Here is a 16,034-nt window from a genome sequence, read left to right on the forward strand (position 1 = left end):
CTACGACAGCAACAAACCCTATTAATGAAAAGATTTCAGTGTCTTATGTTCTCATAGATAAGTGTGCGTGTGTGTGAGTGAGCTCACACAGAGAATGAACCACAAACACGAAGATTAACGTTCAATATAACAATACTGAGATAAATTAGCAATGCTATATATACAAAATTATTTCAACTACTACATTGAATTCAACATATGCGACAGAATGTATGCAGTAATGAATGGTGACGTGAAAATAAATATTCGCAAGCTTTCTAGCAAGCAGATATTTTCGGGGTCAGAAATTCTGGACTGACGAGGTAGCCATATCTAGCTATGCATGTCAGACTTCATCGACGGGGGGGGGGGGGGGAAGGTTCCTATACCCAAAATGCCCTATAATGAAGCGAACTGAGCTGCGAAAATCTTCTGCATATCTGTGATGGGGGCTCGTGACACTCCCTACAGATATCTATCACGAATCACAATCGCTTGGAATTTACCCAAAACATGCAAGTGACTTCTAGAGGGTGAGAAAGGCGTGATTAATAAGTAAATAATGATTCTAGCTTACACTCTAGTCCTACATTAATTAATGGATGTAACTACAAGTCACACTGACTCGAATGTTGCTGATCGAACGAATAATGTCAGAACGTAGATCTATTAGGCAATTTACGCAATCCTGGCTTATATTGGGCATTCCTGTGCATTGTGATATGGGGAAGACCCTAACGCTATAATTGTAATAATAAATTTATATAAAATTGCATTACAAGCTCCATTCTAGCTTTCTCACCCTCTAGAAGTCACTTGCATGCAGCTGTTTGTGCTCCCATCTCGGTCAGGGAGGACGTCTAAAGGTTACTCAGAGGTCTCCCTGATTTGGGTGCTGGCCTGGAGAAGCCAGCACAAGAGTCCATCTGCTGGACAATCTCGTGGACAGTCATGTTTTTGGCTGATGTCATGTCCATTTTAGCAGCTCTCATGTCATGTCCATTTTAGCAGCTCTCATGTCATGTCCATTTTAGCAGTTCTCAGTTTCAACCTGTGCTTTGCATTTTCTCTTGCCATTAGAAGCCATGTATGGCTTCAGAGTGACAGCTGTAGTCTGGGCCTTGCAGTCATTTATATCTCTTTTTTGTGGGGGGTTTGAGTCCAACAAGGGGAAGTTGTATGTTAGAACTATTGTCTAACAGCCACAGGGGTGGTGAGAGGATATACGCAACCAATGGCCATTGTACCGCCACTCATGGGATCAGTGTGAGTACCAATGGCGACATTGAATGCTTGACCCTAGCCTCCCGAAGGAGACGTGCCGATTGATCTGACCAGACCAAGATCAGACAACCCGTCTTGCTGGAATAAAGGACCAAAGAGGCGTTTTGCTAGCCACAGGGAATACTCATGCACGGCATTTTTCAACCTCCAGGACTCCCGTCTCCACAGCACACAGGGATGCCACACCAGCAAACATGTGGGTAGGTGTGAACTCCTGGGGAGAGACCAGAGGGGATGCCCTTCCACCTACAAGATAAGCATCATTGTATGGAAACCTTTCCTCTTCAGTGAATCAGCCACCCAAAGGCTGTACCACCTCACAGAGGGAGCTCTTGTCCTGCACCTTAAATAGGAGGTTCCAGTGGCAGGACCACAAGTGATAATTTTTGGTGAGCATGCGGTATAGATACAATATGGGAGATGTGAGGTTAGCAGCCGAGTACGCTGAACGACGCTCTCCCACATTGTGGCAAATCAGCACTGACCCCACTAACAGCATCCCATCGCCGGTGCGGAGGTAATTATGTCGAGCAAGGCTGCACCAGTGATGAGTGAAGTGATTGTGGCGGATGACTCGGTGCGGGGAACTGTGCTGGGTGAGGCTGCACTGGTACTGTGTGAAGTGATTGTGGCATTCACCACAATGCCTCCCCCCTATCAAGGAAGAAAGGACTACAGGATGAGGATCCTGCAGTGGTGAGAATGGCGTCCAGATCTCGTGTAAGTGGCATCATCATGGTCCGAGACACTGATGCATTCTGGTTTAAGGCGCTCCATGGTGACCCAGTCCATTCATTGAGCTGTAGCTTGAAAACCCTGGGGGAGCACTGAAGGACCTTTGTAAGGGCGCGATAGCAGCTGGCTGTTTGGCATTATTGCGGAAAAAAAAACAAAATAAGCCGTGTCCTTGTTGGGTGTAGGACAGCCAATGAAAGTGATAAGTGGGTCTGCTGGGAGCGAATTGCCAGGCTACCCGGCAAAGGTCCTCTAGCTGAGTGTCGTGCGAGCCGTTGGAAAAATTCTCCAGGCACAATGAGGGCCTGACTGTATGCCATCTTGGCTGTGGAATGGGCGATATGCTTCTTAGGCGTTGTGTAACAGGTGGTGGTGCAATGGGTGGTGAGGGCTGTCTTGAAGGAGCAATGCCCATCTCTCCATACGTCCATTAGCCTGTGGATGGTATGCTGTTGTGAAGTGGAGAGTGATGCCAAGGAACTGCACTAGAGCTCTCCACAGCTCTGAGGTGAAACTTGCTCCCCTATCAGACGTCATGTGTTCCAGGAGACCGAAACAGACCATCCAGGAGCTGAGGAGTGCCTGAGTGCAGAATCTGGTGGTTGCATCCTGCATGGGCATAGCCTCGAGCCAGTGGGTAGAGCGGTCAATTATGCTATAGATATACCTTTTCCTTCTGACGGTGGGAGAGGTCCGACGATGTCCACATGGATATGGCCAAAACGTCATGTGGGCTGGAGCAGGTCATGGATAGGTGGCTTGGTGTGGTGATGGATCTTGCTGTGCTGGCACTGCTTGCAGCTCCTTACCCAGTCTCAGAGATCTCTCTTCATGGAGTGCCACACAAACTTCTCTGCAACAAGCTTGATGGTGCTGTGGATGGATGGGTGAGCCAATCCATGGATGAGGTCAAAGATGTCCCTCCGCAATGTGATAGGTACAAGGGGAGGGGGCAGCATGCTGCTGATGTCATAGAGGACAGGCATGTCTCTGATGGTGACTTTCTCCCAGCGAAGGCTGGTACTGGCCGTGAAGTAGTCTATGGTCTCGGGATCTTCATTTTCTACTGCTGCTAGAGCCTTGTATCTGACCCTGAACTGAATGGAGGAGATCTAAATGCGTGAGAGAGAATCGGCGACTGGATTCTGGGAGCCCAAGAGGTGTCTCATAGTGCAGCCCATCTCTGCGATAGCTGAGAGCTGTCGTTGCTGCCGCTCTGACCAAGCATCCCCTGGCTTGTGGTCTGTAAAAATGATATAGGACATACCTTCAAGCATGTGGTGGAAGTGTCGTATGGCCAGATGTACTGCCAGGAGCTCTCTGTCCAATGTGCTGTACATCCCCTCAGGAGGCCGGAGGTTCCAGCTGAAGAATGCCAGGGGCTGTCACCTGCCATATACTTCTTGCTCCAGGATGGCTCCTACTGCAATTGCTGGCGTCTGTGACGAGGCAGAGCTGGGTGTTGGGGGTGGGCTGTGCTAAGATAGTAGCCCTGGTGAGGGATGTTTTAACAGCTGAGAAAGCTCTCTCTTGCTCTTGGATCCACACTAGTGATCTCTTGCTTCCGGTGACGGCTTCCTGAAAGGGGCAAGAATGCTGGCAGCCCCAGGTATTAATCTGTGATAGTAGTTTATCATTCCTAGGAACTGCTGGACTCCTTTAATGGATGTTAAGGTAGGGAATTGGAGTACAGCATCTACCTTATTGGCCTGTGGCCAAATGTCCTGGCTCTGGATTTTATACCCTTGGAAATTGATGCTGCTGGCACCGAAAACACATTTATCCGGGTTGAATACTGCTACTGGTGGTCCTGGTGGTCCCATGAGAAAATGAGGATGTCTTTTACATAGAGCACGCAGAATGGGAGCTTCCCAAAAATCTGGTCCATCATCCTCTGGAAAGTGGTGCTGCTGTTCCTGAGCCCAAAAGTAGAGTAGTGGAAAACAGCTACCAAATGGGGTAACGATAGCTGTCTTGGGCACATCCTCTGGATGAACAGGCACATTGAAATACCCTTTAACGAGATACAGTTTCGAAAATATGCGGGTGTCACCTATACTGGCTGTCAAGGGGTAATAGTCTGCCTCAGTGAAGTTGAGTCGCTGGTAATCACCGCATGGGCGCCACAAGTTGTTTGACTTCTGGACCATGTTGAGAGGGAATGCCCAAAGACTGGCAGCCTTAGAGCAGATGCCCATGCGCTCCATTTCTGTGAAAGCAAGCTTGGTGGTGTGGAGTATCTCTGGCCTCAGGTGATGGAAACGAGAATGGACTGGGGTTCCTGTGCTCTTGATGTGGTGGTACACTCTGTGTTTTGCTGCTGCTCCCAGGTTGGTGTGGTGGAGCTCTGGCTTGAAGACTGAAGGGAAATCGATGAGCATGTCCCTCTAGGCATCTCCGGTGAGGTGGCACGTGTTGATGTCAGGAGGACCTTGAATAGAGATTAAGCTGACCGGGAGTAGAGTGAAAGTCTCTGTGTTGATGAGCTGGCGTCTTCATATATTAATCAGCAGGTTGTAGTGTGAGAGAACTTCAGTGCCGAGTCGTGGCTGGGTCACATAAGTGGTGAGGAAACTCCATGGGTAAGTGTGACCAGCGAGGCATATGGCGATGTCTCTGGAACCGTAGTAATTGATTGGTGTTCCATTGGCGGCGACAAGCCTCAGCAGGTCGTTGTTGGAAGCTCTTCTGTCGGACTGCGTTGTTGGGAAAATGGAGAGGAAGGTTCTGGTATCGACGAGAAAATGCTTTCTGGTTCTCTCATCTTGGATGTGGAAACTGGTGTGGGGGCGACTGACTGTGTTGATCATGGTTGCGGCCAACTTCTGCGTTTTTTGGATGCCCTCGTGGCCTCCACCTACATCCGTTGGCACAATTATAGGCTGCGCTCCCATATTGTTGTGGTAGGAGCAAAAGTCATCTGCAGCCAGGAATGGGGTGAAAGGCCTCCAGATGGTGTTGGACCCTCGGGCAGTTGCTGTGTTGATGTCGGTACTAGTCGGCGGGAAAACGGGAGCTTGCCGATGTGCTTCCATCAGTGCATTGGCTCTGGTGAGGAGTACATCAATGGCCGTCTCGTCCGAGTCGTGGAGCTTCTCCCTAATGTTGCTGGGGAGAGAGCGGACACTAATTAAATGCAATCCAGACCACCATTTCATCGATGAGCTACAACTACTCTATGGGGATCACTGACAGGGTTGTATTAAAAATGTACTATTGACAAAGCCCATTAAATAAGAGACGCCATGTTTCTTATCGCTGGAATGAAATATGAAGATAAGGGGTTCAAGTAGGCTACAAAATGAGACACCAAATTTTATATCAGTAAAGTTACTGAAGAGTCATCAACAGCTACACCCGTCTGAGTTTTTAATATTAGATAATATAAAATGGTTCGTATACAAAGTCGTATAGTCAAATACGTAGAAAAAATATATATACATATATATATTATATATATATATATATATATATATATATATATATATATATATATATATATATATATATATATAACTGGATTGCATCTAGGGATTGCTGAATCATATAGATACATATTAGTTTTGTTCTAAAAACAAAACGAATTTCAGGAAACAAGCTGTAAAATGTAGTGAAGAACAGCAACATTTCCAAATTAACACTCAAATACTTTCGATAAAATTAAAGTAATGGGCACTGGTTTATATTTGTTATGTGAAATGGTAAATGAAGATCCTTTCAGGAATCGACAGAGGAAGAAATCCCAATTTTTTTTTCTTCTTTTTTTTTACGGAGGAAAAATATTCTCGAGATCAGTGTCCATATGTCACACTCCTAAGCATACACGAGACACATGCAATTAACACTTGACTCCGTATATTACAGCATTAGCCGAGTTCTCCTGCCTTATGAGATTTACAAAACTGGTGTTTACATACATTCATCTGCCAAAAGACTTATTCGCAGGTTTGTTGCTTAAATAACAATAAATGTAAATGGAGTAGTGTAACGTTTTGTGATTCGCAACCTATTTCAGAGGCCATGAAGCTCATTACACAAAAGGAACTTAGTGCAAATTGTAACTTCAAACAGCGTTTCATAGCGATCTTTGACCTGTGTTACTATTTTATGAGATTATCCTAATACTCCTTCATAACTACTGGTATTGCTTCATATAACCAATTATATGAGTATGATACTTATGAAATTGTTACATTCATTTTGTATTCGTATGTAGATTTTTGTTTTCTTTTCATATCACTATCGGTCCTAATCCGTTTTGAAATAGGCTGTAGCACTTTCATAGCCCCCCCCCACCTCTCTCTCTCTCTTCTTTCTTTTACCTTTTTTTCTTTCTCTTCGACGCCAATGATTCCCATGACGATCTTGATAAAGTACAAATTGGTGGTACTGACTGGATTTCATGCTGTCTGCTTGAATCTCCCGAATGTCACAGTATAAGCAGATCAGCTCTGAAGTTTTATTCTATATATCCTATCGTCTTTGGGTGTTTTTCTGTTTTCTCTTCTAACTGAACAGGGTATATAATGACACACACACGTACACATATGTCTACACACACACACACACACACACAAACACACACACACACTCATAAACACACACACGCACACCCACACACACATATATATGTAAGTGTGTGTCTGTAAATATATACATATACATAAATATAAATATATTATACAAACACACACAGGCATATATATAAATATAAAATAAATGTATATACATATGTATGTGTGTATATATATACATGTATGTGTATATATATGTATATATATGTATGTATGTATGAGTATATATGTATGATAATATATATTATATATATATATACATACATACATATGTATGTGTGTGTGTTGTATATGTACATACGTATATATATGTGTGTACACACACACACACACACACACACATATATATATATGTATATATATATATATATATATATATATATATATATATATATATATATATATATATATATAAACGCACACATACACAAACGACTATACATACATATATATGTATATATGTATATACATAGACGCACACATAGAGAAACGGTTATATATTTATATACGCACACATACACAAACAGTTATAAATGTGTGTATATGTGTGTGTGCGTGCGCACGTGTATTCCTTTAATTGTAATTAATATTAGTTAACAAAAGATGACATATTCAAAATATTTAAAGTGTCACGTCTGAATCCGATGTCGATAGACGAAGGAAAAAGTATGATAGGAGGCGCTTAGGGCCTGGGCATTTTCAAGTGATTTCGGTAGTTGTAAATCGTTTTATTTGTAATTTTAAGATGTTGATAACGAAGAACTTGTATATACTGCTATTTCCTATTGTAATATCATTAAAAAAGTGGTTGATATTTTAATATAATTCAAATATAAAATCACATTCGTCAAATGAAGCACGATTCTTAGGAATAGGGGTGAAGTCGCGCCTTTTAGCAACAGCGTAGGAACATTGGCATAGCTGCTGTCGCAACCGGCCCGAGGAAGTGTCGCGAATGAAATTAGCGACAGTTTCTAGTGTCGTAAGACAGTTTTTTGTCAGCGGAAATAAGGCCTAAGATAAGTGAATTTGCCCCGTATTCTATAGATTTGAATGCACATGGCTCTCAAACTCTCGCTCTGCTCACGGCTCGCTCTCGCTCGCTCCTGCACTCCCGTTCTCGGCTTTTAAATCATGATTCACTCATGGCCACTAAAGCATTCTATTTTCTTAATTTATATTTTTTGCATACGATTGGGAAGTAAGCTTAAAATGATTTATTTTCTAGTTCCATTCGGTTTTATATTATTGACTGTTTATCGCTGCTTTAAGGATTCTTACGAAAATGATGTAAAACACATGATATAAATCATCCCCGGCTAGGTTACGCATACATAAATATATAAAAGATTAGTTTCAGTTCAATCGTTAAAAGCTTAACTGGCAACGGTGACGCCCCTGCACACGGCACGCAGTTGGCTGTCTTACGTCAATATAAACATTGTACACGTGGTGTCCGACGTAGAAGCTCAGCAAGTACTACATCCACTTCGTGTGATCGTGCTCAACTCCATTGAATTCCTCTCAAAATGCCTGGTCCCTGCTGCATTGGTAAGGTATTTTTAATGTTGTAATATCATTTTTGATACTATTGGCATAGACTGAATTTTTTTTTATCCGTGTCGGTCTTCTCACTTTCCAGTAATAATCACGCCTAGTGTTGTCGCAAACAGATATTGTGCCGAACGTATGGCACGTGTAGATGCCACTGTTCTTTCTACTTTCTTGATCAGTATCATTTCTTGTCTAGTGTACACTACCTTTCAGACATTAAACCATGCATTCACTCCTACATCCCCGGTATGTAGAGATATTGCTGTTCTCTTAATACGGTTGAAAGTATGCTCTCATTATTTAGCACGAACTCTTGCCTAGATTTTTAGGATGTTTAACGTCTTGGCTTGGTAAATTCCACGAATTTCTTCGGCAAAACTAAATAGAATTTTGGCAAGAAGACGGGCCTCCCATTATACCTCGGTGCTAGATCTAGGGTGTTCGAAATGACTTGTACATCGTTGATATTGTAACGATCGTCTTTACAGCTATCGATAAGAATTGTTTAACTTATCCCTATCCTTCTTATACTTTTATCAAAATGAGGAAGGTGTCTCTTCACTTTTACAACGTATGATAATCTTGATCGCTTCTCTTTATGACGGATCTCTTAATCACACGGCCCATTACTTTATCGCAAGCCTTTATTGCAGATTAGTTTTAGCTTGTTTTGGGCAACTTGTTGCATGTAACTTGAGAGCCGTCTTTTCCCAAGTAATTCGATTAAGTTTAGGGTATTGACGAGTCTAATTTTCTGTGGCATGAGAGAATGAGTAAATACGGGAGAGTGTGAGTGCATATGTGGGTATTTGCGAGTGATCTGTGCTTGTTTGTGCTCTTTGCAAGATCAGAGCTCTTACGGAAAGATAACTATGCCTTCCAGTAACCATTATCATAAATTTGAGCTAAAATAAGGTTTTAGTTTACTCCTCCCCCTTTCTTCCTTATCTCCAGCGATTAAAAAAAAAAAAAAAAAAAAAAAAAATCGCCATGTTTACTCTCTTGCTCTTTCCATCTCTTCCACCTCTTTCTACAGCCCCTTTCTTAACACACATCCTTCCCCTCCCCCTTACCTCCTACCCACTTTTTTCCTAAATGAGAAATGCCTTGTGGCGTCCTCCGCCCCTGAATAATTAAGGTCCTTCAACATTGCAGATAGATGCGAGTGCGCCGAGGGAGGCTGCAAGAAAGGTTGCTTGTGCAAGAGCTGTCGCTGCGAACCCTGTGAAAAATGTAAGTAATTCTTGCCTTCTCTCCTCCCCCTTATTTTATAAAGTAATTTCATCTTTCCATCTGATACTCAATTTCATCCTGTCTATTACTCGTATCTGTCTAGTTATAATCGCTTCTTAACTTGAAATAATGCCATTTTTACAATTCTAGAATATTGTCTTGTGTAATTGTAAGATGATGTAATTGTATAGCCACTACGTTCAATATTTACCCACTTCACCCACTTACGAATGGAACTATTTCCAGTCGAAAAATGGCTTATCTAAATCCTCTTTTACTATTCCACAGGCACAACGGGGTGTTCTTGTCCTTCGAAGGAGGACTGCGCCAAGACTTGCCCCAAGCCATGCAAGTGTTGTCCATAGGCTAAGCGCCTCATGACTGCCTGCATGACGGTCTCTCCCGTGCGGCGGAGTGAGCAGGAGGAGAGGGAGAAGACTGAAGATTGGGACCAGTCGTGTAATTTGTTATAGGTTGTGAGAACCTCTACCTTCTATAGGTCTATATTGCTTGACCGTAAATTATTCCTGTTAATGATCTATTTTTTTCTAATATATCAAATAGACTCCCCTTTTATTTTTATTAAATAAATAAAAATCAAATTAGAATTTTTTTCCTAAATACATGCAAGTCCTGAATACTCCAATGATAATACTTGGGGTGGGGGTGGGGGGACAACGCACTGAAATGTTTCCACGGTAACCATTCCTAAGCTTAATTTTGTGTAAGAAAGTCGGCTTCTTACTGTACAAGTTCGTACGCTTATGCAAAATTTGTAATTGTGCTTCCCAATTATTTCTGAATCTTGTCTATATATACATGTACACACACACACACATATATAAATACATGTACGTACAGCCTAGTATGTAGGATTTTTGTTTTCATTCTTTCCAATCAATTTCACAAGAGATGCAGATATCTGTTAATTTAGGTTTCGTTCGCTTGAATTTCAAGATAGCTCGCGCCTCACATATATATTCTCTCTCTTTTTTTTCTTTTTTTCTTCTCTGACGCCAATGATTCCCATGACGATTTGATAAAGTACAAATTGGTGGTACTGACTGGATTCATGCTGTCTGCTTGAATCTCCCCAATGCCACATATAATCGATCAGCTCTGAAATTTATTCTATATTTCGAATAGCTTGATGTTTTCTGTTTTCTTCTAATGAACAGGTATACAATGACACAAACACTACACATATGTCTACACACACACACACGACACACACACAACATATATGTGTGTCTGCATACATATACATATACATAAATACATATATTATAAAACACACAGCATAATATAAATATAAAATTAAATGTATAACATATATGTGTGTGTGTGTGTGTATGTATGTTAATATACATATATGTATTATATATATATGTATGTATGTATAAATATTATATGTATGTATATATATATTATATATATATATATTATGATATAACATACATATATGTGTGTATGTAGTAGTATAAGATACAAGTATATGTGTGTGTGTATAAATACAATATACATATATATAATAGATACAGATAAACCACACATCATTAGACTATACATACATATATTGTAATATGTATATACATAGACGCACACAGAGAAACGGTTATATATATATACAAATATATATATATATATATATGTATCTATATGTATATGTATATATATACATATATATATACATATATATATATAGACGCACACATACAGAACCGGGTATATATACATACACAAACGGTTATAAATGTGTGTATACGTGTGTGCGAGCGCACGTGTATTCTTTTAAATGTAATAGATATCAGTTAAGAAAAGGTGACATATTCAAAATATTTAAAGAAGTGTCACGTCCAAATCCGATGTCGATAGACGAAGGAAAACGTATGATGGGAGGCGCTTAGGGTCTGGGCATTTTCAAATGATTTCGGTAGTTGTAAATCGTTTTATTTGTAATTTTCAGATGTTGACAACGAAGAACTTGTATATACTGCTATTTCCTATTGTAATATCATAAAAAAGTGGTTGATAATTTAATATAACTCAAAAATAAAATCACATTCGTCAAATGAAGCACGATTTTTAGGAGCCTTTAGCAACAGCGTAGGAACATTGGCATCGTTGCTGTCGCGACCGGCCCGGGGAATTGTCGCGAATGAAATTAACGACAGTTTCTAGTGTCGTAAGACAGTTTTTTTGTCAGCGGAAATAAGGCCTAAAATAAGTGAATACGCCCTGCACACGGCTCTCAAACTCTCGCTCTGCTCACGGCTCGCTCTCGCTCGCTTCCGCGCTCTCGCTCTCGGCTTTTAAATCATTATTCACTCATGGCCTCTAAAGCATTTTTTTTTTTTTTTTTTGCATACGATTGGGAAGTAAGCTTAAAATGAATGAATGATTATATAGTTAGATTCGGTTTTATATTATTGACTGTTTGTCACTGCTTTAAGGATTCTTACGAAAATTATATAAAACACAGTTTAGGTCACAGTCTTATCGCCTGTATAATACTTAAAAACACCTGATATAAAATCATCCCTGGCTAAGTTACGCATGCATAAATGTATAAAAGATTAGTTACAGTTCAATCGTTAAAAGCTTAACTGGCAACGGTGAGGCCCCTGCACACGGCACGCAGCTGGCTGTCTTACGTCAATATAAACATTGTACACGTGGTGTCTGACGTAGAAGGTTAGCAAGTAGTACATCAACTTCGTGTGATCGTGCTCAATTCCACTGAATTTCACTCAAGATGCCTGGTCCCTGCTGCATTGGTAAGGATTTTTAGTGTTGGAATATATCATTTTTCGTACTATTCGCATAGACTGAAATTTTTTTATCCGTGTCGGTCTTCTCACTTTCCAGTCTTAATCATGCCTAGTGTTGTCGCGAACAGGTAGTTGTGCCGAACGTACGGCAAGTGTAGATGCCACTGTTCTTTCTCCTTTCTTGATCAGTATCATTTCTTGTCTAGTGTACGCTGCCTTTCCGATATTAAACCATGCATTCACTCTTACGTCCCCGGTATGTTAATGCACTAGTCCATAAGTTTGGGGTATTGCTCTTCTATTAATACGGTTGAAAGAATGCTCTCATTATTTAGCATGAACTCTTACCTAGATTTTTAGGATGTTTAACGTCTTAGCTTGTTAAATTCCACGAATTTCTTCGGCAAAACTAAATAGGATTTTGGCAAGGAAACGGGCCTTTTCCGGCTAGAAAGGGCACCCATTATACCTCGGTGCTAGATCTAGGGTGTTCGAAATGAAACCCTTGTACATCGTTGATATTGTAACGATCGTCTTTACAGCTATCGATAAGAATTGTTTAGCGTATCCCTATCCTTTTTATACTTTTATCATAATGAGGAAGGTGCCTCTTCACTTTTTCAGCGTATGATAAACTTGATCGCTTCTCTTCATGACGGATCTCTTAATCACACGGCCCATTACTTTCTCGCATACCTTTATTGCGGATTAGTTTTAGCTTGTTTTTGGCAACTTGTTGCATGTAACTTGAGAGCCGTCTTTTCCCAATTCGATTAACTTTAAGGTATTGACGAGTCTAATTTCTGTGGCATGAGAGTGAGTAAATACGGGAGAGCGTGAGTTTGCATATGTGCGTATTTGCGAGTGATCTGTGCTTGTTTGTGCTCTCTGCAAGATCCGAGCTCTTCACGGAAAGATAACGCTATGCCTTCCAATAACCCTTATCAATAAAGTTGAGCTAAAATAAGGTTTTACATTCCTCCTCCCCTTTCTTCCTTATTTCTAGCTATTTTTTCCTTAAATAAATCGCCATGTTTACTCTCTCTTGCTCTTTCCATCTTCTCTTCCACCTCTTTCTACATTCCCTTTCTTAACACGCATTCTTCCCCTCCCCCCCTTACCTCCTACCCACTTTTTTCCTAAATGAGAAGTGTCTTGTGGCGTCCTCCTCACCTGAATAATTGAGGTCCTTCAACATTGCAGATAAATGCGAGTGCGCCGAGGGAGGCTGCAAGAAAGGTTGCTTGTGCAAGAGCTGTCGCTGCGAACCCTGTGAAAAGTGTGAGTAATTCTCTCCTTTTCTCCTCCCGCTCATTTTATAAAGTAATTTAATCTCCTTTTCCATCTGATACTCAATTTCACCCTGTCTAGTTATAATCGATTCTTAACTTGAAATCATGCCATTTCTACAATTCTAGAATATTGTCTTATGTAGTTGTAAGATGATGTAATTGTATAGCCACTACGTTCAGTATTTACCCACTTCACCCACTTACGAATGGAACTATTTCCAGTCGGAAAATGGCTTATCTAAATCCTGTTTTACTATTTCACAGGCACAACGGGGTGTTCTTGTCCCTCGAAGGAGGACTGTGCCAAGACTTGCCCCAAGCCATGCAAGTGTTGTCCATAGGCAGCCATGAGGCGCTTAGCCTGCATGACAGTCTCTCCCGTGCGGCGGAGTGAGCAGGAGGAGAGGGAGAAGACTATGAAGATTGGGACCAGTCGTGTAATTTGCTATAGGTTGTGAGAACCTCTACCTTCTCTAGGTCTATATTGCTTGACCGTAAATTATTCCTGTTAATGATCTATTTTTTTCTAATATGTCAAATAGACCCCCCTTTTATTTTTATTAAATAAATAAAAATCAAATTAGAATTTTTTTCCTAAATACATGCAAGTGCTGAATACTCCAATGATAATACTGGGAGGGGGGGGGACAACGCACTGAAAAGTTTCCACAGTAACCGTTCCTAAGCTTAATTTGTGTAAGAAAGTCGGCTTGTTACTGTATACGCTGTTGCATATATATATATATATATATATATATATATATATATATATATATATATGTATATATATATATATATTATATATAAGTTCGTATGCTTATGCAAAATTTGCAATTGTGCTTCCCAATTGTTTCTGAATCTTCATAACCGCTTGTGTATAAGAGGTGGGGGGGGGGGGGGGGAGAGAAATAAAGCTAAACTGGTAAGTATTGCGAAAATAACAGTACAGTCGAATTATTAATTTTAAGGATAAAGCAAACGACTGCATCATTTAAGGACTCGAAAGCATTCGATCCTTGTAATAGAATAGCAAGGTTTCCTTTCGTTACGTTAAAATTTTGTTCCAAAAAACGGATTCAAATAACTGAAGGCGAGGATATGGTAGTGGTAATCCATAATCTCGATATCTAATCCTGGAGGTTAAGAAACTTCTCGGTTTACGGGCAATGCCATAAAATAATCGTAGTGTTAATTTCTCCCATATACTTCACTATCTTTGTAGAACGGCTTAAAATACCGGAAAAAAAATATAGAATGCATACTTAGGGTTTTGCTTTGCGGACACTATGATGGTACCTTCCATTTGTTGATGGACTCGACTTTCTTGCAAGTTGAGGTAGACGTGCCTCGGCCACATCGATAGGTCTTCGGTATATGGTTTCCATCTTATCAAGGATGTTGGACATGACATTGCAACAGTAACACCTCACCGTCTCCGTCACACGTGCTTGTTTGGAATTTCACGCTGTGCGCTTGCATGTTTTTAGCCTTACGCACCCTCTATCGCTTCATGGTCGATAATTATTTATGGGCCCTCTTTTTACAGGATCATCTTGCTTGACATTTTAATCTTTGCGGACAAATGATTTAGACTTGCATACCAATTTCGTCCTTGTAAATAAATTTCTAATATTAGAAGTGGCAACGTAGTGGAATAGTAACTGGCGATGAAACAGTCCAAATTTGTCGGCAAATTCAATACATTTCTTAGGTCTGCATTATTCAAATTTCATTTAATCAAATATAACTTGCGTGCCTTATTACTATATAATGCACATGTAAAGCTTATACCAGGTTTACATATAATTCTATCTCGCCACATATCTGGTCGATCATACCGATACGTATGCACAATCCCTGGAATAAGTGATTACTCGTAAACGCCTCACGAGCCACTCGGGTCGGCCGGCTCATTTGTAAACCTCTAGCGAAGGACCACGAATTAATTGATGGTTCTTGTTTCCTCTTCGTAATCTTACCATATGTATAATGTACTGGATACTGATCTCAAATTAGACTGGGTCAAACAATCATGACCAATTAATGAAGCCAGCCATTTTAAAGTGGCTTGCAGTGTTTATTTAACGGTTTGTTTATTTGCTCGTCTATTAATAGCAAGTTGTATTATCTAACACTACATAGAACTTCAGTTTAGGCGGGATAAACACGGGAAGAAAAATAAGACAAGATAGGCAGTAATCACTAATCTAGGCCGCACGCCTAGGCTCGGAAAAACCGTCAGGGTGAACTTAAATATATCGCCTTCATAGGCTAGCTAGCTTCACAATATTATGAGAGAGGTATAATTTGGAAGTTCAAAAGAGCAGAAATAAATTTATTGCGTGTACATAAGCATAATTTGTGTAATCCATTAGCCAAAGACTGAAAGGCTGAGTGCCTCTGAACAATGGTTGACTAGTTGGCAGTGATAGTGGTTATAACTGCTTGACTCTTTATTGAGTTCTACACCGTGAAGGGAACCCAAGAGACGATGTCTTAGGGTAAATTGGGAGTGGGGGCGCGTGGTTGAGGTTGTTGGTGTTTGTGGTTATCTGCGCTGGGTGAGCACTGGGCACGAACTAAGTAAAACTTGGTCATCTCTGGCACAAGCG

The 16,034-nt window shown here is 40.7% G+C and overlaps 1 protein-coding gene across 4 annotated transcripts in view; it reads left to right on the forward strand.

The window, feature by feature from the left end:
- Positions 1 to 14,003, forward strand: part of LOC119584239 (metallothionein-1-like) — a 26,875-nt gene extending 12,872 nt beyond the window's left edge. Inside the window, exons 1-3 of one of the 4 annotated variants that reach the window (XM_037932754.1) lie at positions 8,007 to 8,123; positions 9,282 to 9,359; positions 9,648 to 9,949. In XM_037932754.1, the coding sequence (XP_037788682.1) occupies positions 8,102 to 8,123; positions 9,282 to 9,359; positions 9,648 to 9,724 (177 nt within the window). In that variant the 5' untranslated portion in view covers positions 8,007 to 8,101 and the 3' untranslated portion in view covers positions 9,725 to 9,949. Of the gene's footprint in view, positions 1 to 8,006; positions 8,124 to 9,281; positions 9,360 to 9,647; positions 9,950 to 11,988; positions 12,137 to 13,333; positions 13,412 to 13,686 lie in introns of those variants that run through there. The other 3 variants (XM_037932755.1, XM_037932753.1, XM_037932752.1) reach the window with 3 other exon arrangements.
- Positions 14,004 to 16,034: the final 2,031 nt, after the last annotated feature.

Source organism: Penaeus monodon, chromosome 18 (assembly GCF_015228065.2).
Source record: "Penaeus monodon isolate SGIC_2016 chromosome 18, NSTDA_Pmon_1, whole genome shotgun sequence".
Taxonomy (NCBI): domain Eukaryota; kingdom Metazoa; phylum Arthropoda; class Malacostraca; order Decapoda; family Penaeidae; genus Penaeus; species Penaeus monodon.